Below are 24,658 nucleotides of genomic sequence, written 5' to 3' on the forward strand. Positions count from 1 at the left end.
CTCCCAGCTGATAAGCCCTATCAATACACAGAAATCAACTACTTCTGCATTCTGAAAATGGCAGCAAAAAGGCCTCTCATCAAAAAACAGAAATCTTCCATTTCCAATTATACTAATTCTTTACAGTTTCCCTCAAAATCCAAGCTGTCAATCTATATTACAAAAAGGTTCAGTCTGGTGTTCTAACTATAGATTGTTTCCTATATTTCCTTATCAACAGAGAAGTGGGTGAAATAGTCTATAAATGAAAATATAAAAGACCATGGCTCCAAACATAAGTATCTCACATACTGAAAAGCCATTGGTCTTATCACCAGAAGGCAAACCAAAACCATCCAACATAGTGTCAGAAATAAGTCTTGTCACACTGCTACTAGAACTCTCAATTGGTAGAATCATTAAATGTAAATATGGCTCAAAGGGGAATTACAACATAAAATCTAAGTTTTTGGCCATCTTAACCTAACTCAGTATGTTGAAATAAATAAATATACATCTACTACAGAACAAAAATTGCTGATCCTGGTAAAAATTAGTTTGGTATGGTGTCAACTTTTTTGAGGGGGTGGGCAGTGGGGTACTGGGTATTGAACTCAGGGGCACTCCACCACTGAGCCACATCCACAGCCCTATTTTGTATTTTATTTAGAGACAGGGTTTCACTGAGTTGCTTAGCGCCTCACTTTTGCTGAGGCTGGCTTTGAACTCGCAATCCTCCTGCCTTAGCCTCCCAAGCTGCTGGGATTACAGGCGTGCGCCACCGGGCCCGGCTTGTTTGGTGTCATCTTAATGAACTGAATTCTACATTTTTTCTGCTCCACAAATTAAGGATAAGCTTCCCATTTGTAAGTCACAAACAAATATTGTCTATTGCTCTAATCACTCACTACACAGAGGAAGAGAATATTCTCGTTTTTCTCTTCTTTGATAAATATTAAAACGTAACTATAAAAATGTACTTTCAAAATTTAAGCCCCAGATTATACCTCAAACAACTCAGCAGTCTGTAATATCGTTCCAACCTATCTTTTAGCTATTTAGTTCACACTTTCTCATATACGTTTTATACTTTTACATCTCTATCCACACTGTTCCCTCTACTTAGAATGTTAATGCCTTCCCATTTTCTAATTATCAAAATCATACCAGTCTTTGAAAAACCATTGCACACACCACCCCTCTACCATACTTTTTACACAATTGGACGTAACTGAGACATTTAGCTTAATTAAATCTAGCCTGCAGAAGGGGTGCAGTAAACTGATAGTTTTAAAGGCAAGGTCAAAGGAGTACCTGTGCTTTGGGCTGGTCAGTTTGTTTAAGACTCTTACTCTTCTCAATCTTGCAGAGCTGGGCTTTGGCCTTTTTTAGGAGGCTGGCAACCCTCTTGTCAGTCATTGGAAGCTTGTCTGCCTGAGCCAACATGGAGCCTATGGAGGAAGTGGAATGTTTAACAGTGCTAGATGAGGGAGTGGAAAGGCAGAGGGTTTTCTCCTTCTCCAGGGATGGGGCAGTTGGGCCGAGGTCCAAGTTGGTTTTTTCCAGATTTCCTCTCCCTTTCTTTATAAGTATTTTGGTTTTGACAGCTGTTGTATCCCCAAGAGTCACAGAAGCAATATCAGTCCCAGAATCAAGTGATGAAGACTTCTTCCGCCCTGTTGCTTTTTTGGCAGAAGATGAAGTGGCAACATCTTCACCAACCACCTTCTCTTTGGAAACCCTACCCACAGGATACAAAGCAGAACTACTCTGAATTTCTGATCCCTTTTTCCTTTTCTCTTTCTTTGACTCCCGCTTATTCTCTTTTTCTCTCTCCCGGTCTCTCTCTCTACTCTTGTCCTTCTCCACGCTCTTCTCAGCATCTCGATCTTTGGACAGCTCCTCAGGGGCCTTGTCTTTATTTCTCCCCCTCTCAGTCTGAGAGCCTGGGGTAAACCAAGGAAAGAGAGGAGTAGGACTACTTGATGAAAATGGCTCTGCTGGAGCACTAGTCGGCTTCCTTGGTCTCTGATTTTTCTCTGGAGATTCCCCAGACTGAGTCAGGGAATGAGAAGGAAAAGTAAAAGTTGGGTTTAAGGCACTAGTGGCAAGAGGACTAACAGAAATGCTTAACGAGGAAGAGACAGAAGACGGGGGGGTGAGAGGTGACAACTCAGAAGTACTTAGCCTTCCGCTTCTTGTCCTCATAGAGTGAGAAGGAGATCTTGGTTCAGATCGAATAGGACTAAACACTTTTCTTTTCCTTTTTCTATTAGATACTCCTGAAGAGGATGTTCCAGCAGAAGTTCGATTACTAGGCAAGGTTACAGACTCAAATATTCTAGAGTGTGCCTCACTTGGAGTAAATCTTGGAGCTCTCAGAAGAGGGCTCCTTTTGTGCATATCAAACCTTGTTCCAGAATGGAGTGGTGAAAACAACCTGGCTGAAGCAGCAGAACCAGATGTAGAAAAACCAGACGCGAAGCCAACATCCTCAGGAGTTAGTGGAGGGGGTCGGAAATTATCAAATATTGGTTTGCGAATCAGACCTTCTTTGGCATACTTTGCTGAGGAAAAGTATTGTGGCTCTGACCTAGAATGCTTTAAAGAAGTCCACCTAAACGTCGGCTCTCGCAAAATAGATTTTCGCTTCCCTTGCATGGGAGCAGCAGAAGCAGGCAAAAACGGTGATGCTAAGGGGATTGTTGGAGGCATAAGCCAGGGTGTGTGGTCAGAGATACTGGAGGCTGGCTGCAGTGGAGGAGGGGGAGTAAGCAGAGGTGGAGGTGGAGAGGAGGAGGTCTGCTGCTGGGGGGCACTCTGCAGAGTTGGTAATTTTTTAGTTGTTCTAGATCCAAAACTTCTCTCTGACACTGAATACCTTCTGCTTCTCCGATCATTACTCTCGTTTTCTGGGGACTGGGAAATAGGCAGTGGAGTATGAACTTCAGGGGTGTCACTCCGCTCTTCAGGAAGTACCTGAATCTCCTCAGAGGCCTGAGAATCTGTGGAAGTAACACTGGGGCTGCTAGATCGGGAGGAGTCTGAAGACATTTGAGAGGAGTGCTGAGAAGCTGCACTTGATTTTTCAGAAGATCCACAGGATGTGGCACTGAATCTACTATTTGGTGTAGACTCCAGCCGGGCAATTTTAATGGGAGGGTCATAATCCTCATCCTCTATAAATCGCCGAGGGGTTTTAATGATCCGTGAGGAGATAGCACTGACAACAGGCATGATGAACTGTCGGATGTTTTTGACCTGTGTCTTCACCTTTCTTCCTTGCAGCTGTGCTGCTTCTTTCTCAATTTTCTTTTGAGCCCCCTTTTTTGCCCTCTGCAAAAGTTGCTTAGCAATTGTTGCATCTGTCCTTTTAGAAGAAGGAATAATCCTGACCGGCTTAATCCTTCGAGGGCTTTGTCTGACAACTGTCTTATCTTCTTTCGTGGGTGGAGGTGTTCCTTCCTTGTCTTTCCGAACCTTCTGGGACTTTTCCAGTTCAGAATTAATGAGGAGACCCGAAGGGGTCTTTATCCGTTCTGTTGATGGAGGCCTTCCTCGCCGTCGTACAATCTGCACCCCTTTCCTTCCTATTTGAAGCTTCCCTGTCTTAAACTTAGACTTGAGAGGAGAGAGTTTACCTGCTCTTAGTTTTTTAATCTTTGTGGCTTGTTGAAATGTAGCAGAAGGTGTCCGTTTAATTTTTTTCAGGCTATCTTCTTTGTTTCCCTTTGGTAACTCTGAAATGTCCTTTCCATGTGTTATTTTGATTTTTACTCCAGGGAATGTGGGAGGTCTTCCTCTTTTCTTTTCTATACTTTTAGAATCTTTCTTCTTGATCTTATCTCCAGATTTGGTCTCTGATTTATTTAGAGGGGAAAACACAGATGGGTCTGGGAGGATAGCTGAATTTCGGTCAGAGCCACTTCTAGGTCTCCCGCGAGGTTTTCGAGGACTAGTTTTAACTGTGTATAGAAATTAAACAATGAAGAGCATATATTTAGCTATGTAGTTCAGGGCTTAACTAAGCTGATTATAATTTAGTACAGGCCATTTTGTACTGAACTCAACTTGGGTCTATTGAGTCAACAGAACATCTTAATTGTGCTTAATTTCACCAAAATTTTGTCTCAAAAAAAAAAAAAAGTAAATAACATTCCTCCTGAAAGAACATTTAATTATTTTTGACACAGAAATCAAGATAATAAGAGGTTTTCCATTGAAAACTAATTTTTCTACAATTTTCAGATGAGCAAGTTCTTTTCTGAAGTAAATTTTTTTCTTTTTCAAAATTATACTACCTTATTCTAGCCACTAACAATAACATTTAGAAATCTGCTTCTAGTAAATAATCTCACTTTTATTTGGGAGGGGGTGTTTACTGGGGGTTGAATTCAGGGGCACTCAACCACTGAGCCATATCCCCAGCTCTATTTTGTGTTTTATTTAGAAACAGGGTCTCATTGAGTTGCTTGGTGCCTTGCTATTGCTGAGGCTGGCTTTGAACTTGAGATCCTCCTGTATCAGCCTCCAGAGCTGCTGAGATTACAGGCATGCACCCCAGCAATCATCCTACCTTTTTACTTCAACATTTTGGCTTTGAATAAATTTGAACAAGGTGCTCTTCAACCAACAACATACTAACTTTCATAGGAAAATTCTCCTGGGCAGCTCAGGATCCTACATATTCAATCTTTTTTACCCAAGTTTTGTTTTGGTTTTGGTGGTGCTGGGGATTGAATCCAGGGCCTTGTGCATGTATGGCAAGCAATCTACCAACTGAGCTATATCTCCAGCCCATATTTTACCAAAGTAAACTAAGAAAGTTTTATTAAATAGGAAAATAATCATTCATAAGATCTCAGAATAAGGTCACTGAACCCAGTGGTATGTGAAGTGACATAATGTGTCCACTAATCTACTTTCCTATCTAGTGACTCTTGAACTACGTAGTCCCAAGTTACAAAAAGATTTAACCTTAACTGATATCAAGAATAAATCAGCAATATATTAAATTAAATTACTTCTATTCTAATAAAGGAAATTTCTAGCTCGATTTGCTACTTATCAACAGGACTCTCAAATACTTACATAAACCTGAATTTTAAAATGTATTAAAATTTCCTATGATATCACATTTTCTCTCTTGACTTTTCAGTGTTTTATAGGCTTTGTTTCGTTTTATTTTTATGGTACTGGGGATGGAACCCTGTGCCTCGTGCATGCTAAGTCCTCTATCACTGAGGTACATTTCCAACTCTCAGTGTTTTACAGGAGAACATTCTTCTGAAACTAAAACTTCCCTGAATAGGGATTGAAAGAGATTTAGGCCAGTATGAACATTTTACGATGGAGCCACTTTCTAACAAAATAGAAATCTACAAAAGTCTTATTGTTGAGCTTTTAAAATATAAATTCATTTCTTACCAATTAACTTAACGAGACTTCCCTTAATAAAGATTCGCAAATCCATTCTCAATATATACTAATATAACAAATGTAACAGACAAGAAGACAGCAGAGAAACTACTTTTCATTTTATAAATAATGAAGGATATCCATATGGCCAAAAAAAAGTACATGATTCAAAGTAAACGGACAGCCAAGAAAAAAAACTTTAGAAGAAATGATCCTAAGAGTTGTAAGTTAAAAATTCATGCCCAGGGCTAGGAATGTAGCTCAGCAGTAGAGTGCTTGCCTCACACATGTGAGGCACTGGGTTAGATTCTCAGCACCACATATAAATAAATAAATAAAATAAAGTTCCATCAACAACTAATGTGTGTGTGTGTATACATGCACACACACACACAAATATATATATACACATATGTGTGTGTATATAAACTCATGCTGTAAAGTACATGAAGAGATTCCTGATTTTGGTAGACTTGAACATGGTTATTCAGAGGGCTTAATCAATCCAAAAAACCTCTTCCACCCTACTTTTTCAAAAAGTGTTGGTAGATAAGTAGAATAAAGCAGAACAGACAGGGTTCCAGCTCTGCAAACTTCCTTAATCCACAACATATCCAAAGAACTCACACGTTGGTTATAAATAAATGTTCATCATATATTTTCTTGGCCTCATTTTGTCCTCTGTAAATGAAGGGTTGGACCAGATGATCCCTAAAATTCCTTTCCAATATGAAGTTTTAAGGATTCAACACATCTTCAAGAAACCACTGCCACAGTCTAAATAGCACAGATACTCAGGTAGTATTGGCAAACTTCTCCCAACTAGAATGGCAATATCAACACCATTTGGATAAAGAATAATTGTGAACTTGGGTATTAGAATTAGATTGCTATGTAACATATCATGACTTTAAGTGTGACCCAAATGCCAGCAAACATCACAAACTAAGTTAAAGAACAAAACCAGCTAACTATATCATATTTACCATATTTAAATACATTGTCTATTCATATAAAATCCAAGATAATCATATAATAAATTGGAATGTCAGCAGGATGGGAGAATGTATGTTCCAACAAAAAATCTTTAGCCCTAGCTGGGTGCAGTGGCGCGTGCCTATAATCCCAGCAGCTCAGGAGGCTGACACAGGAGGACTATGCGTTCAAAGCCAGCTTCAGCAATAGCAAGGCACTAAGCAACTCAGTGAGACCCTGTCTCTAAACAGAATACAAAATAGGGCTGGGGAATGTGGCTCAGTGGCTGAGTGCCCCTTAGTTCAATTCCTCGTACACCCCCGGGCAAAAAAAAATCTTTAAGCCCTGTTCTATACAGAATTGAATTATGCAAGTCAAAAAAATGTTATTTACATTGAGGACCTTCTCTTAGGAAACTGCTTGTAAGTCTAGAATGTCAAGTTATTCTAGATATTTTGTTGGTGAGAACAATGACATATATTGCTAAATAAAAGGAAACACCTCATATAACTTTTATTTTCTGTTATGATTTGGTGTGGATGTCCTCCAAAAGCTCATGTGGGAGACAAATGCAAGAAGGTTCAGAGGACAAGAGATTGGGTTATGAGAACCTTAACCCAATCAGTGAATTAATTCCGATGGGATTAATTGAGTGGTAATTGAAGGCGGGTAGGGTGTGGCTGGATGTGGTGAGTAATTGGGGGCATGCCTTTGGGGTACATATTTTGTATCTGGTGAGTGGAGTCTCTCTCTCTGCTTCTTGATCATCATGTAAGCTGCATCCCTCTGCCTCACTCTTCCACCATGATATTCTGCCTCACCTTGAGCCCCAAGGAATGGACCCAGCTATCCATAAACTGAGATCTCTAAACCGTGAGCCGCCCAAATAAACCTTTCCTTCTCTATAATTGTTCTTGTTAGGTCTTTTAGGCCTAGCAGCGCAAGAGCTAACCACAATGTTTTCTTTCTTTAATATACCTTTTAAGAACCAGATAAAATTGTTTCATATCGTCTAATTTTGTGTTTAGTTCTTTGACAATAGACCAAATTTCACCTGTAAAAAATAATAGCCAAATTATTTCCAAAGGCAGTATATACTAATACATAATACAAAAATGTGTAACTGAGGAAGCACTTAGTAGGGTATCTTCAAACATATCAGGTTTCCCAATCATTCTGTGGAAACCCATTCCCATTCCACAAGTAGCTCCCAGAGAGAAACATACTGAAGAATGAACCACAAGTGACCTGACAGAGCAGCATCCCCCAAAAGTCTAGCTCATAAGCCATTTCCTGTTCCCCGGATTATAGATTATTCTCTACATACCAAGAAGACAAAAAAGAAACCTCAATACCCTAACAAACAAAACTTCAAGACACTGTGAGCTTAAATGGCCATACCTGAAGGAGACCTTGTGGGACTTCGCACTCTGACTTCTTCATCTGAGCCAAAACCTAAGAACTGCTCATCCTACAACAAAGGAAAATTATTTTAAAATCAGAAGCAAAAACACGAACATGAACATATCCCAAAGAAATGCCCAGACTCCTCTGAATGAATTTGGGAAAATTATCCTCTCATATTAAACAACATCCAAAAGGAAGCTATAAAATAACTATTATTGAAATAGATGGGCCCAGCCATACAGCTTCATTACAGACAAATAGGAGCTGTGTAGTAAATGAACAAAGCATTAAAATTTCATCTTTGATGTATAGTACACAGGGGATAATCCTGAAATTTCAAACTACAGATTTAGCCCAAAACAATTAAAGGACAACTTTAATACAATTCAGGTAAGCAAATTAGCACAATGGTAAAAATATATAGCCCCAATGAAACAAACAAATGCTTTTCAACAAATATTTAAGTCTACAGACAGATAAGGAATAACATAAATAACACAATAATTTCCTGCCTACTATTAATAGAGACTGAAAGTGCCATAATTGTCAGTTCCTTAACTCAGGAATTGACATTTAGATGTGATTTCTGTACATCTGAGATACAGAGATTCTCAACATGCATTTTATGGCATCATTTTTAAATGCCCTGTGATAAGAGACTTAATGGTGGGCAGCAGCATTGGTGAAAGAGATCATAAATTGACCACATATAGGTGAAATCCTTTTGCTAAAACTTAGGGAAACATCTTATTTTCAGATCTACTTAGAAAAGACAGAAAAGCAAAAACTTCTCCTTACCTCCAACTTATAATATGCCTTTAAAAAAAACACTAAGGATTCATTCAACTTACTTGGAACAAGTTCTCTATTGAAACAAACTGATTAATAGAAATTCACCAATTCAAAGTAAGTTCTTTCCAGAGAGAAAAGCAGATAAAGAATTTCAGATTCCAAAGACAAAAATCCACATAAAACAAGATCAAAATAAAGAATGAAAAAACAGACTTATTTAAATTTCCAATTAATTTTGGTAAATCCCTAAGTTTCATCAATTAAAGCCCCCCAATTTTCCTCTTAGGAGCTAAGCTCCCATGTATGTGGACAACACTGGTGGATTTTCTGTTTAAGAGTTAGTTCTTTCCCAGGTACTTTAAAGCTGAAGTCAGGTGTTAATCTGTTTAAGTACTTTTCAACCAGGAATATATTAAAAAGTAAATGCAACCTTTTAGATAAATTAGCAATTTCAACTCTTAAATTTAAATACTTTTGAGGAACAAAATATTTGGGGACAAGCCTCTGCCCACTGTCCAGCTGACATGCAATTTGTTTTTGTTTTGTTTTGTTTATATGGTACTAGGGATTGAACCCAGGGGTGCTCTACCACTGAGTTACATCCCCACCCCATTTTTATTTTGAGCAAGGTCTTCTTAAGTTGCCTAGGCTGACCTTGAACTTGCAATGCTTTCCTCAGTCTCCTGAGTAGCTGGACCTCATTGCCTGGCTGAGACATAGTTCTTATTAAACTCTAAAAAAGTTTTTGCTCTGAAATTGCTAATATTAGAGTATTTAAGAAACAGCTAAAATTCTCTTAAAAGAGATTTTAAAACTCATCATAGGGCTGGGGATGTGGCTCAGCAGTACAGCGCTCATCTAACATGCTTGAGGCACTGGGTTCGATCCTCAGGACCACATAAAAAATAAATAAAATAAAGGGATTGTGTCCATCTACAACTAAAAAATAATAATAAAAATATACTAAACCTAAATTTAAGAAATACATACTAGGGCTGGGGTTATAGCTCAGCAGTAGAGCATTTGCCTAGCACTTGTGAGGCCCTGGGTTTGATCCTCAGCACCATATAAAGATAAATAAATAAAATAAAGGCTAAAAAAAGAGAAAGAAATACATACTAGAGGACTTATCCACATAGTTTCTTCCTTTATCAAGAAGTTAAAAGTAGACACTGGGGTTCTGGCTCAGTGGCAGAGCACTTGCCTCGTACATATGAGGCCCTGGGTTTGAACCTCAGCACCACATATAAGTAAACAAATAAAATAAAGATATTGTGTCCATCTACAACTAAAAATATTAAAAGAAGTTAAAAGTAAAATTATTAAATATTTTTACTTCAAAAAAATTTAAAGTGAACTCATTGTGAACATCATTTGTGAATAAGAAAAATCTTATCTCTTCATTTAAAACAACTTCAGACCTAGGAAATGTGGGAACTAACCCCAAATAAATTTCTGCAATGATTTTTCCAGGGTTTATACTTGTAGGTTAGGATATTACCAAAAAAGAAGACAAAACTCAGAAAAGCCTAATTAGTCCAAAAATCGTATCTGGATAAATAAATCCTTCCTGTTGCACACACTGCACTATCATAAGCAACAGGCTTCTTAACTGGCTCCATCACTTTAAACCTGTGGGCTCCCTGGAGAATGTAAACAAGGTAACAGTCTAAAGGATTCAGACTTGCCTCTTAGCCAAAGGACTAAGGTAATAACTATACAAAGAGAGAGAGAGAGAGCACAAGAGAGAGAGCGTGCTACAATTAAGTCCATGTTTGCCACTATGTCATCATAAGCCTGGATAGCCCTGAGGTCAGGAGAGGGCACAGGAGACATATGCTACACTTGACCAAGGAATCTAGGACCTGGGCCCAGACAGTAATTCATCATACCTATTTTTCCTCTTGACAGGGCTTTCTCTGATGGGCACAGCATTCCAAGAAAGAGTATAGACAAGAGCCCTGAAACCCATTATAGGCAAGAGCCCTGAAACCTATTCCTTCTGCACAGTGATGTTCTTGGAGACCAGACTGCCAACACTGTAACATTTTCTTACTTCCAAAGATAGAAAAGACAGAAAAACACCCTTGTTGAGTTGAGCATAATGAATTGCTCACATTTAGCTTCCAGTGATTAAGATGACAAATTAAGCTATCTAATGTAACTTCCTAAGTGAAATCTAATTGTGAATTAATACACATAAAATTTATTACTCCTACCCATAACTCTGGGATAACCAGTTATCTAAGAACTTCCATGCATACATTTACTAGTAAATATCATTTTACTTATAAATATCTTAACATTTGGGATTTTTCTTTTACTGGCAGAATTTTAATTCTTTAGTTGTTGGTTATATTTGTGATGAAGCAGTAGAACTATTTCTTCCACAAAAGCACTTTAACTGGGTTGGGGTTGTGGCTCAGTGGAAGAGTGCTGGCCTAGCACATGTGAAGACCTCGGTTCGATCTTCAGCACCACATAAAAATAAATAAATAAAATAAAGGTTTGGTGTCCATCTACAATTTAAATAAATAAATAAATACACACACACACATATACATACATACACATACATATATATTAAAAGTACACAACTGAACTCAAAATAAGTGTTACAAATAATTATGTTTGAACATGAAATATATTGAAAGCTTTTTTGAAAAATACATTAAATTCTGCATTTCAAGGAATTATGTACTATGGACAGTTTTTCCAACAAAATAATACTTCATTTATTTGTTCTTTCAAAGAACATTTACATCCTTGTCCCAGGGCTATCTGTTCCAGATGCGAAGTTGAGAAAGACATGATTCTTGCTCCAGTACTATCTAAAATAAGAAGCATGTACTATTTCAGTCTTTCTTTTAAAAAAACAAATTCATTATTTTGTCACTAATGAACCATGCACAGTGGTACATGTCTGTAATTTTGGCAAGGTGAGAGGCTGAGGCAGGGAAATGTCAAGTTTGAGGCCAGCCCAGGTGAGATCCTGTCACAAAATAAAAAACAAAAAGGGTTGGGGGTCATAGTTGCATGGTAGAGTGTCCCTAGGCTCAATCCCCAATACTGCTCAAAAAGTCACTACAGGGGTTATGGCTCAGAGGTAGAGCACTCGCCTACCATGCGTGAAGCACTGGGTTCAATTCTCAGCACCACATAAAAATACAATGAAGATATTGTATCTACCTATAATTAAAAAATAAATATTTTTAAAAAGTCACTACAGAACAAAATACCATATAATTCATATTCCAGAATAAAAAATTTGCTTACATCTAAGAATAATTAATTTTTTTCTTACACATGTTTGGTTCATGAAGAAAAACTCAACAAGTTTCAAAATTCTTTGAAAGGATGACAATGTATATTGCTATTCCTCACCATTGTATCTAGCACCACTCCAGGGCTAGCAATTGGCGACCTAAATCATCTGCATTGATTAGATGTGGCACAATTCCTAGTGATACTAGTGATCTGATAAAAATTCAACAATGGGCCAGGCATGGTGGTGCACACGTGTAATCCCAGTGGCTCAGGAGGCTGAGACAGGAAGACTGCGAGTTCAAAGACTGCCTCAGGAACAGCGAGGCGCTAAGCAACTAAGTGAGACCCTGTCTCTAAATAAATTACAGTAGGGCTGGTCATGGGACTCAGTGGTCGAGTGTCCCTTAGTTCAATCCCTGGTACCACCCCCCCCCCAAAAAAAAAAAAAAAAAAAAACAAATTCAACAGATGGATCTCAATGCTCTTTCCTCTCTATCCCAGCTAAAATACAGTTTTCAGTTCCTCCCTTGAGTACTTCCCAATTTACCAGAGTCAAAGAGGAATAAACCATCCACTTCAAGTTCTTCACTTCCTGGGCTAGGTGGAGTTTCCGAAGATACTCTGAAAATTCTATTCAACAATCTTGGCCAACCTTGGCCTCCACAACAAAGCCTGCTATGACCCTGTTCACATCTTTCTTCTTTATCTTCTCTCAAGAGGCTCCTTTGTGATGACACTTCATTAAATGGTAGGTAACCCAAACATGCCCTTTAGCAACTGTATCTTAGCATTTTTCTGTCTGCAAAATCTTTAGTCTCAAGAGCCTAAAAACTCAAATTCCTTCAATTACAAAATTAACTTCAATGAATCAATTGAAAATAACAACAATAACCCGAGACAGTATCAAAAATGCTCCTAAATCACACATTTTTTAAAATTTCTTTTTGAAGAGCTCTAATTATTGGTATCATCAAATATGGTTCAATCAGATGAGCAGGCCACAGGAGAACTAAGAGAATGACTAAGAACAGCTAAAGTTGAAGAAACATCCAGGAGGCAAACTGCACGTCTTGGCAGCTATAATAAGAGTAACACCTCCTCTGTGGGAATTGATTCCAGTTAGCTATCACTTCTGCTGGCACAGTTCCCTTTTGTCTCCTGCTACATGCTCCAAAATACCCTTCTTGATGTTGCATTTCAGAGACACATGCACATAATTACTAGTTTAATGAGTGGAAGGGATTTTAAAAATGCATTCACATGTTTGTCTCCTTCTCAAAGTGTGCACTCTTTGAGGACAGGGACAGTTTCCCTACTCATTTTTGTACTCCTGGTATCTGACATAAATCTGGCACCCAATACATGTTTGTACAATGAAAATAAAGGGAACTGCAATATACTATTTAAAAAATATTAAAATACCTACAATGGTAATAGAACTGTAGTAGACTTCAAAGAATTACACAATATGATTCTCACTTTTAAGAATGTGTAGGGAGGCTGGGTTGTAGCTCAGTGGTAGAGCACTTGCCTAGCATGCGTGAAGCACTGGGTTCCATCCTCAGCACCACATAAAAATAAATAAATAAAATTATTGTGTCCATTTTCAACTAAAAAACATAAATATTTTAAAAAAAAAAGAGTGCGTAGGGACCAGGGGCTTAGCACTGTGATAGAGCATGTGCTTATACTATATTAGCTGAGTTCAATACCCAGCACCAAAAAACACACACAAAAAAGACACAGGGACCAAATTAAAACCACAATGATATCACCTTAGAATGGCTATTATCAAAAAGACAAATGATAGCAAGTATTGGTGAGGATGCAGAGAACAGGGAAACTTTGTGTACCATTGGTAGGAATGCAAATTAATACAGTCATTTTTAAAAATAGTATGGAGATTCCTCAAAAAAAAAAAAAAAAAGACAAAAATAGAATTACCATATAATCCAGCAATCCTTCTTCTGGGTAAATACCCAAAGATATTGAAATTGGCATGTTGAAGAGAGATCTATACTACCAAGTTCATTCCAGCACTATTCACAATAGCCAAGATATGGGGGCAATCTAAGTACCTATTAATGGATGACTGAATAAGGAAAACATGGTCCATATATATATATACATTGGAATACTTTAAAAATAAAGAAATTCTGACAACATAGATGGAAATGAATACATTACATAAAGCGAAATAAGTCAGACACAGGAAGATAAATACTGTGTAATCTCATATGTGGAATCTAAAACAGTTGATCTCATATAAACAGGAGTAGAAAAGTAGTTACAAGAGGCTAGGGGAGAGGAGTGAGGAAAGGAGAGATATTGCTCAGAGGACACAAAGTTTCAATTAAGACTAAAGGAATTAATTTTAGTGTTAGATCTCAGTTAATAATTTAATAATGAGTTAATATTAAATAATGAATAAATTGCTGAAAAAGTGGAACTTTACATTTTCATCACAAAAAAGTAAGTTGGTGAGGTAATGAATATGTTCATTACCTTGAATGAATCTTTCTAGATCAAACCTTAACTCTGGATTGGGTGTGGTGGCGCATGTCTGTAACCCCAGCAGCTCGGAAGGCTGAGACAGGAGAATCACAAGTACAAAGCAAGCCTCAGCAATAGCAAGGCACCTAGCAACTCAGTGAGACCCTGTCTCTTAATTAAAAATAAGACTGGGGATGTGGCTCAATGGTTGAGTGTCCCTGAGTTCAATCCCCCATACCAAAAAAAAAAAAAAAAAGCATAAGAAGAATTCTCTTAGGTTGGGAGACAAATGAAGCCAATCCATTCAATCACTCATATATGAAAATATATGAGTTCCATTACTGAGTAAAGGACAAAGATAAGAAAAGCTTCTAGCCTGGAGCAATGGCACATGCCTATAATCCTAGTGACTCAGGAGGTAGAGGCAGGAGGATTACAAATTCAAAGCCAGACTCAGCAACTTAGCAAAACTCTGTCTCAAAAAATAAAAAGGGCTGGGGATGTAGCTCATTGGTAGAGTGCCCCTGGGTTCAAGTTCCCAAACAAACGACAACAAAAACCCTTCTGCTTTCAACCCTTCTGCAGATGAGTTAATTGATGGAACAGTGTGTTGCCTACTATGTAGAAGAAGACACCTGCTGGAGAAATGCATGTGGGAGCACAACGGAAAGACAACTAACCCAAGTAAGGAGAAAGGGCCAGGAAAGCCATTGCAGACAGGGTGAAAACTTTATCAAGCTTTTGAAGGCTGATAAAATGGGGGGGGGGGTGAGCATGGTGCAGACTGAGAGAGGGGCACAGGGGCACAAAAGAACACAGCATTAGCAAATTATAAACAGCTCTGTATGGCTAGGGTTCTAGCTCAGCTCACATAGAAAAGGGGCAGAAAATACTGGGGAGTGAGGGCAAGAGGCAGATGATAAAAAGGGCCTATATGCCCTCATGAGGTTGAAGTTTATCTTTGAGCAAGGGTGGACTATACCCTGAAGTACCTATGGAGTCACCAACTCTCCATGAACTAAGAGAAGCATGATTAGGATGTTCAAAAGATCATTTTGACACAGTGGAAAAGTAGAGATTGACTTTAAAGCCAGAAATGAGGAGAAAGGACACATTCCGAAGAGAGAGAGATAATTTTAATATTTATTTATTATTATTATTATTTTTTTAGTTATCGTTGGACACAACATCTTTGTTTATATGTGGTGCTGAGGATCGAACCCGAACCCGGGTCACACGCATGCCAGGCGAGCGCGCTATCACTTGAGCCACATCCCCAGCCCCCCCCCACCCCCCCGCCAGGATCGTTAAGAGGCAAAACAGGTAAAGTTTTGATATATAAACAGTTGAGGGAATGGAAAGAATCAATAAAGAAATGCAGGTGTCTGGCTTAGGCTGAACAGGTTTCTGGTGCTATTTATCAAGACTGGAGATACAGAAAGAGGTTTATAGAAGGAAGAAAAGAGATAACTTTAGATATTTGAGTTAGAAATGTCTAAGTTGTCTATAGGAAACAATGATATGGAGAAAATACATCGAACTCAATGAATATATGAATGCTAAAACCGTGCATTTGAATGCCATCACCCAAGGAGATAATACTGAGAATGAAGAAAGAGCACCGAGGAGCAGATACAGCTGAACAATACTCAAGAGAAGGGGGAGCCAAGGAAGCAGTCTAGATGGAATATTCACAGAAGATCATGAACCAAGGGATAAATACACATCAAGGGAAGGTTCAAGCTGGGTAAGAACTGAAATGAAAAGTAGCATATCAAAACTGGGAGGTCACCTGTGACATTACCAAAGCCAATTTCAATACAATGTTAGAAGCAAGAGGAGGCATACTGTACTGGGTTGAGGTAAATTAAAATGAATATAAATTACTCTTGAAAAACTCAGTAATATGAGGAAGAAAAGCTAGGGCATAAGGTAGGGAAAGACCATCACACGAAGATTATTTTGGAGTTGATTATGTTTTTATGCTAAAAGGGGACATAGCAGGAAAGAAGGAACTGAAAATCCTGAAAACCAAATGGTAATAAATGGAAAACTGGAGTTGACGATGAAGACAGCAGTAGGAAAGAATGAATACGCAGCACAAAGGAGGGCAGTGCTCTTGAGAAAGAGGAAAGAGGACTAAGCATGGATTTAGTTGCAGAAAAGCTTACAAGCAGGAGTAAGATTATAAACTCGAAATTACAGGCAAGTTTAAATGTGTATACATATCTTTCAGGTGAGACAACAGATTTCTTTAGAATATCAAGGAGGTTCACAACCAGCAATTTTTTAAGAATATAGTTCAGAAGAAAATAAATCATAATGGTGGTAATAGGCAATAACAGATTAAGAAATGGGGAGAAGCTGGGCATGGTGGTGCATGCCTGTTATCCTAGCAACTAGGGATGCTGAGGCAGAAGAATAGCAAATTGCCTGGCTCAGTACACAGGCCTGTAATCCCAGGGAGGCTTGGGAGGCTGAGTCAGGAAGATCTCAAGTTCAAAGCCAGCCTCAGCAATGGCAAGATGCTAAGCAACTCAGTAAGACCCTGTATCTAAATAAAATACAAAATAGGGCTGGGGATGTGCCTCAGTGGTTGAGTGCCCCTGAGTTCAATACCTGGTACAAAATAAAAAATAGCAAACTGCGTAAGCCTGGGCAATTTGGTGAGACAAAGTCTCAAAAAAAAAAAAAAAAAAAGGAATGGCCTGGGGTTGTAGCCCAGTGGTAGAGTGTAACATGCATGAGGCACTGGGTTTGATACTCAGCATTGCATATAAATAACTAAAATAAAGGTCCATTAACAACTAAAAAATATTTTTAAAAAGTAAAAAAAGAGAGGGCTGGGGCTGAGTGATAGCGCACTTGCCTGGCATGTGTGAGGCACTAAGTTTGATTCTCAGCACCACATGTAAATAAATAAAAGACTATCAACAGCTAAAAAAAATATATTTAAAATAAAAAGGGCTGGGGATAGAGCTCAGTAGTAAAGCACCCCTGGTTCAATCCCCAGTACCGAATTAGTAGTAATAGTAATACTACTACTACTATTACTAAGATGATCAGATGCAAGGATTAGTAAAAACTTACTGGCTTGGACAGGGAAAACCTCAGCAGGGACAAAATGAAAGACAAATCAAGCACTAAAACCTTGTTAATTCCAGGACCGTCTGGTCAGAGCAGGGGCTATCACTGGTTCTTTTTTTTTTAAAAAAAATACTTTTTACATGTTGATGAGCCTTTATTTTATTCATTTATTTATATGCAGTGCTGAGAATCAAACCCAATGCCTCAAACATGCTAGGCAAATGCTCTACACCAAGCCCACTACTGGTTCTTAAATGTAGAAAAGGTCTAACTGTATTGAAGCCTATTCCAGAAATGGATATAATGACCTAGAATAGGAAAAAGATTTTTAAAAAGGAGAGAGCAGTCTACAACCATAATTCAAATGTGACTGGCATTTAGTCATTCAGCAAGTATTTACTGAGTTGTTGCCAATTACCATTCTGGACTCTTAAGATATGCTGACAAAATCCCTCCTTGATGCTACAACCTGGAGAAAGTAAACACTTAATAAATGAATAAATGACACTAAGGCAATAAGGATAGACAGGGGTTAGCTGTGGGATGGTATTTACAAGAATGGTCCAGAACTATTCACTCTAAGCTAAGTTTACCAAAACTAGGTAAACTAAGCACCACAGACTTTGGCTAGATTTGCCTAGCCCATTTTTTTTTTTTTGGTCCATGAATTAAGGTTAAAATAGGTTTTATTATTTTTAAATGTTTGAAAGAAATAAAGGGACTATTTTACTCACAGGAAAATTTTATGAACTTCAAATTTTAGTGTCCATAAAATTTGAATGCACTCATTCATTTATGTATATTGTTCATGGTTAATTCTGCACTAGAACAACAGAAACCACCTGTCTGGCACTTTGCAGAAAATCACTTGCCAAACCTGGTTATACCTAAATGAAGGGGGAAAAACAGTTTGTAAAGACACTGATGGAATAGTATTTTAGTCCAATAGCAAGTACTAAAGCCCAGAGACTGCAATAAGCACAGCACACATGACAGATAGAAAAGGTCAGCATGGCTCTGCAGCAGAATGAATGAGAGTAAGATATGGTGATGAAAAACAAGCTTGATCAGAGGCCAGCTCACATACATATTTGTTGGCCATAGTAAGGAACCTGGATTTTTTTTTTCAAGCAGTACAGAAGACACTGCCAGGTTTAATGTGAATAAATATTATGATGTAATACTGGAATTCATAGTTGCTGTGTGATGAACAAACTCTGGTAAGGAAAGAACAAAAGCAAGGAGAGGAGAGAAAATAGTCCAGCCAAAAGATTATAATGGATAAGTCTAGAGTTTTGGTGGCTGAGTTGCTGAGAGGAAGCTGAGAGCTGGGGTATATCTGGTGCATTGCAGACAGAATTTGCTGATGGCTCAGGTTTGGGATGTGAATAAAACAGAGAAATCAGGGATAACTCTTGTAAAACTTTGGTCTTCAGCAACTGGATATATTAGAGTCATTCCAAAACAAAAGACTAAAACTGGTAAAGGCTTGAGAGAGGGAGGGGAAAAAATTATATATATTTGGTGGTTGTGCTGAGGATGAAACCCAGTGCTTCATGAATTCTAGGCAAGTACTCAACCACTGAGCTATATACCCTGTCTTTTGAGGGAAAAAAATCAAAACATTTTGGACATGGTAAGTGCAAGGTATTTATCAGATATGCAAGTGGTTCCAGGCATACTCGTCTTCTTATGTGCAAACTGAGAATAATAGTGGCACCTCACAGGGTGGTCATGAAGATTAGGTGAGATACATGTGAAATGCTCAGAGTACAATCTGGACCACAATAAACACTCAGTTAATGTTAGCCATGCCTATTGTTATGTAAATGGAAATATCAAATAGGCAGGTGGTTGCACAGGTCTAGAATTCCACCAAATAGTATCAGAGACAAAGATTTTGTTGGTAGTCATATAGATGAAGCCTGGATGAGATCACCAGGAAGAATGTGTAGACAGAGAAGGCAGGCAAAAATAGACTCTTGAGTACCTTCAACATTTAGCAGAAGAGGGGAATTACACAGAATCCTGAAAATTAATAACTGATGAGTTAAGTAGATAAACAGTAAGTATAGTGTTATAGAATCCAAATAAAAAGGGTATGTTTTTATTTTTTTAAATATTTTTTATTTTATAGTTGGACACAATACCTTTATTTCACTCATTTATTTTTACATAGTGCTGAGGATTGAACCCAGGGTCCCGCGTGTGCGATATAAGCACTCTACTGCTGAGCCACAATCCCAGCCCAAAAAACAGGATATTTGAAGAGAGTTATCAGCTGGTTCAAATGATGCCAGGATGAAGACTAAGAAATATCTATTCAACCTAGTAAAATGGAGGTCCTTGAGAATCATGATAAAGAGTTATTTCAGTGGAGTCCTGCGAATAAAAGCCCAATAGGAAAGGTTGAGGAGAGAATGAGAGGTGAGAAAGTAGAGACAGCAATTACACATAGCACTTTGAAAAAGTTCTGTCAAAAGGAGCAAAGAATCAGGTAGTAGCTGGAAGAGGACATAGGTTCAATGGGTTTGAGGGTGGTTTCTGTTTTGTTTGTTTTTTATACTAGGCACTGAATCCAGGGGAATTTAAGCATTGAGCCACATCAACAGTCCTTTTTATATTTTTTAGTTGTAGTTGGACACAGTATCTTTATTTATATTCTTATGTGGTGCTGAGTATTGAACCCAGTGGCTCAAATGTGCTAGGTGAGCACTCTACCACTAAGCCACAACCCCAGCCCCTATTTTTTTGAGATAGGATCTTGCTAAGTTGCCAAGGCTGGCTTGGAGCCTGAAACCCTCCTGCCTCAGTCTCCAAAGCCAATGGGATTATAGGCATGTGTCACCGCACCTGGCCTTTTCAAGAATTTAAAAAAATAATTATATTCAGACAGCTTTATATTGTGATGGCACCAATCCAGTTGTGAGAGATAAACTGCAGATGCAGGAAGAGGTACAATCCTGAATGGATGAGAGGTGATGGAATCCAGAGCTTGAAAGTAGACACTGGTCTTCAACAGAAGGGGGGCACTTTGTACAAAGTGGCAAATAAGGTAGTAGAATTAAAGTTCCCTTTAAACAGGAAGAGAAAAGCTGCTAAATATTTCATATATTTTAAAAAATGTCTTCATTCAGGTGCTGGGGCTGGGGCTGAGTGGTAGAGCACTTGCCTAGCAAGTGCAAGGCCCTGGGTTTGATCCTCAGTACCACATAAAAATAAATGAATAAAATAAAGGTATGGCGTCCAACTACAACTAAAAAATACTGGGCTGGGGATGTGGCTCAAATGGTAACGTGCTCGCCTGGCAGGCACAGAGCACTGGGTTCGATCCTCAGTACCACATAAAAATAAAATAAAGATGTTGTGTCCACCAAAAACTAAAAAATAAATGTTAAAAAATTCTCTCTTTAAAAAAATATAGATATTTTAAAAAATCTTCATTCATTCTTATATTTCATATAATACAACTGCCTCTCAAGAGTCAGTAGTACATCAGTAAATGAAGATTAGTAGCTAAATTACTCCTAAGGACAATTCTGTTAATATTAATTTTGAGAGTTTCAATTTTCAAATAATCAATTTCCAGAATATCTTGCAAAGTACTACAATTTTAGTACTTATGCTCATATTCACACTATTCTTTAAGCTGAACTTATTAAAAAGAAAAGTAGAGCCAGGCATTATGGCACATGCTTGTAATCCTAGCAGTTTAGGAGGCTGAGTCAGGAGGATCACTAGTTCAAAGCCAGCCTCAGCAACAGCAAGGTACTAAGCAACTCAGTGAGACTCTGTCTCTAAATAAAATACAAAATAAGGCTGGGGATGTGGCTCAGTGGTTGAGTGCCCCTGAGTACCAAAAAAAGGTAGATAGTAAGCTCCCTGAGAGAAGAGCTTGTTCAATACTAAAGTCCCAGCACTTAATAATGTGCCTAGAACATAAGATGATCTTTCAAAAGTTAATTCTATTCTCTAATCTCTGTCCTTTTCTTACTTTATAGAGTACAATATTTATGACTGCCATTTAGGAAGATGAGCCTCTTTGCAAGTACTTTTTCATCATTTTTAATATAAGTAAATGTAGTGATACCTGTAAAACATTTCTAAAATATAAAAATAATGATGTGGGATCAATAAGAGAAAAATATATTCAAGCATGGTCAAATATGCAGACATCCAGAGACGAATTTTTTAAGCCAACAAGGTTACTGAAAGTAGTCAAGAAATGTAACATGGAGCTGGTGTAGTGGCTCAGTGGTAGAGCATTCACCTAGCACATGCAAGGCACTGGGTTCAATCCTCAGCACCACATAAAAAGATAAATAAATAAAATAAAGGTACTGTGTCCAATTAAAACTAAAAAATAAACATTAAAAAAAAAATGAGGGCTGGGGATGTGGCTCAAGCAGTAGCCCGCTCGCCTGGCATGCGTGTGGCCCGGGTTCGGGTTCAATCCTCAGCACCACATACAAACAAAGATGTTGTGTCCGCGGAAAACTAAAAAATAAATATTAAAATTCTCTCTCTCTTTAAAAAAAATAAATAAAATAAAAAATTAAAAAAAAAGAAATGAAATGTAACAGTTATTGAATAGATATCCTAGTATCTTGTGAACAGATAGGCAGGGGCAAGGGCTGATTCTCTGAGGTCATTGGTACATCACAGAGAAGAATGGTTTTCTCAATGCATTAACAGAGAGGAAGAGATTTAAACTGCTTTAAATATAATCTCTGCCTGATGTTGAGAATATTAACACAAAAAGATCACCTAGGATTTTAGAGTACAAAGACAATAATACACTTTCTTAAATTACAACAGAAGGTAAAATTTTCATCCATATAAGAATGAAGTCCAATATTCAGATATTTAATTCAATTCTACCTAGCAACTATCACTCAAGAAACACAAATGCTGCCTATTTTGTAATCAGAGGAAGAAGCAGTTCTCCTCATGCCTACTCTACATTAACAAGATCAAGAAGCAAAGATGTCCAGCAGCTTGGGAGGCTGACACAGGAGGATGGCAAGTTCAAAGCCAGTCTCAGTAACTTAGACCCTAAGCAATTCAGCGAGAACTTGTCTCTAAATAAAAGATTAAAAAAGGGCCAGTGGGGGCGCTGGGGATGTGGTTCAAGCGGTAGCCTGGCATGAGTGCGGCCCGGGTTCGATCCTCAGCACCACATACAAACAAAGATGTTGTGTCTGCCGAAAACTAAAAAATAAATATTAAAAAATTCTCTCTCTCTCTCTCTCTCTTAAAAAAAAAAAAAAAAAAAAGGGGCCAGTGGGTGCTGGGATTGTGGCTCAGTGGTGGAGCACTTGCCTAGCATGTGTGAGGCCCTGGGTTCAATTCTCAGCACCACATATAAATAAATGAATAAAATAAAGGCCCATCAACTTCTAAAATAATATTTAAAAACAAAAGGCGGGGGGAGGCTGAGGATTTGGCTCAGTGGTTAAATGCCCCTGAGTTCAATCCCCAGTACAAAAACAAAAACAAACAAACAAAAAAACACACACTGAGCAAAGATGCTCAAAACAGCCATCAAATGAGACAGGTAAACTTTACCCATCCTGCTTCAGATTACATTTTTGTAATCCCAGCAACTCGGGAGGCTGAAACAGGAGGATCATAAACTGGACAACTTAGTGAGACCCTATCTTAAAATAAAAAGAGCTGGGGATGTAGCTCAGTGATAAAGCCAAAAGAAGGAAAAAAGGAAAAGTAGTCATAAAATAGCTTGTCTTTAAAAACTAAACAGAAACAGAAACATGAATGTCTTCAGATATTAAGCTATTCAGATTCTTGGCAATGTCCCTAATTACTTTTCAAAGTCATTAAAAAAAAAAACACAAGAAGGTATATTTCCTCAGTTTCTAAGTCTAAACTGACTTATCAGCAGAAGCAAAAGAAATAAACCCATCTGGCAAACTGTAAAAAATTAAACTAATCATCATAATCACAAGGTTTATACTCCAACAGGAAAAGTACCACAAAATGACCAGATTTATTTGTATAGGGTGAAAAAATTAATCAAACACCAACTTTGTTTTCAGAGATGGTTCTTTTTATTACAAGAGGACTTGGTCCCTCATATGCCAACTTTAAGTAGTTAACTTCAGTTTGAGCCAAATCCTCATTCAACTACAAGTTTCAGTTCTTCTCTTTCAGCTTGTTGTTCTCATCCTGATGCAAAAGTCAAGCTGCATCTTTCCTTCTGGGAAGATGGGCTGTTGGATGACCAACAGCAACTGGGGTAACACCGAAGAAGCCACAACTTCCTTCCCATTCTCAAGGTAAATAGGGTCATCTCTTCTTTTTTCTTTTTGGTGCTGGGGATTAAACCCAGGGCCTTGTGAATGCAAAGCAAGCACTCTACCAACTGAGCTATATCCCCAGCCCCAGTCAAAATGATTTTGATCTAATATTTTTTAGGAATTAATGTTCAAATATAGAAGGTGGGAAATTTTGTGTTCTTAATTTTTTGAAAAGCTAATTGGTGTCTTCAGATTACCACATCATATTTGGAAGTTTGCCATCACATTCTGAGAAGACCACATTAGGTGGCATTAACCCATTTAAAAAAAAAAAAGTCCCTGGTATTTTTTATTATTCTAATAGTAGAGACTCTCAAGAAGAATAAAGAAATCATAATTACTCTTTGTTTTTTTATTTTTTTGCTTTCTGAATTTATACATCTATGACTAGCAATTAAAAGTTACAGGAATAGTATGAATCTGTTCTATTTCCAATTCCCAGAGTTTCTCAGAAGATGGCCAGTTTTACAATGAGGGAGTCAAACTGCCCTTCATTTTATCATCACTTGCAGATTTCCTGAAACAATCCAGCTTCACCTATGAACTCCAGTCATTTTGAGAAAGACTGGTTAAAAGTGTACCCCATTTATTAAAAGAATTTAGAAAATATTTGAAATATATAATTAACCTTAAATAAACCTAGTATCCATTCACCTAAAAGAAAAAAATTCATGCACAGTGCCAGTACTAAATTCAAAAGTGCTAAAGCTTCAATAACCCAACCAAGGTTTTGGAGCTAAATGTTGGTAGGAAAACTAACTGGTGTTAATATCAACTCTGCCCAGAGTTTTGGTGATCTATATGAATAATCCCAATTCAGAGTTTTCATTCTGACTGTACAGGAAATGCTTTCTGCAACCCAACACATCTAAAAAGGTTTCATTCTGAGTGATGCAAGCCCTCCACACAGCCTCAAAAGCCAA

General features: G+C 37.9%; 1 protein-coding gene across 7 annotated transcripts in view; it reads right to left on the reverse strand.

Annotated features, from left to right (window-relative positions):
- The window catches only part of Kmt2a (lysine methyltransferase 2A), an 84,015-nt gene that overhangs the window by 47,267 nt on the left and 12,090 nt on the right, over window positions 1-24,658 (reverse strand). For all 7 annotated transcript variants that reach the window (XM_058577160.1, XM_058577159.1, XM_058577158.1 and 4 more), the window contains 2 exons: window positions 7,774-7,843; window positions 1,294-3,944 (listed from right to left, as the gene is read on the reverse strand). In XM_058577160.1, the coding sequence (XP_058433143.1) occupies window positions 1,294-3,944; window positions 7,774-7,843 (2,721 nt within the window). The remainder of the gene's footprint in view (window positions 1-1,293; window positions 3,945-7,773; window positions 7,844-24,658) is intronic.

This window comes from Marmota monax, unplaced genomic scaffold (assembly GCF_021218885.2).
Source record: "Marmota monax isolate L192 unplaced genomic scaffold, Marmota_monax_Labrador192_F-V1.1 WCK01_AAM20220418_F8-fsc00081, whole genome shotgun sequence".
In the NCBI taxonomy this organism is placed as follows: domain Eukaryota; kingdom Metazoa; phylum Chordata; class Mammalia; order Rodentia; family Sciuridae; genus Marmota; species Marmota monax.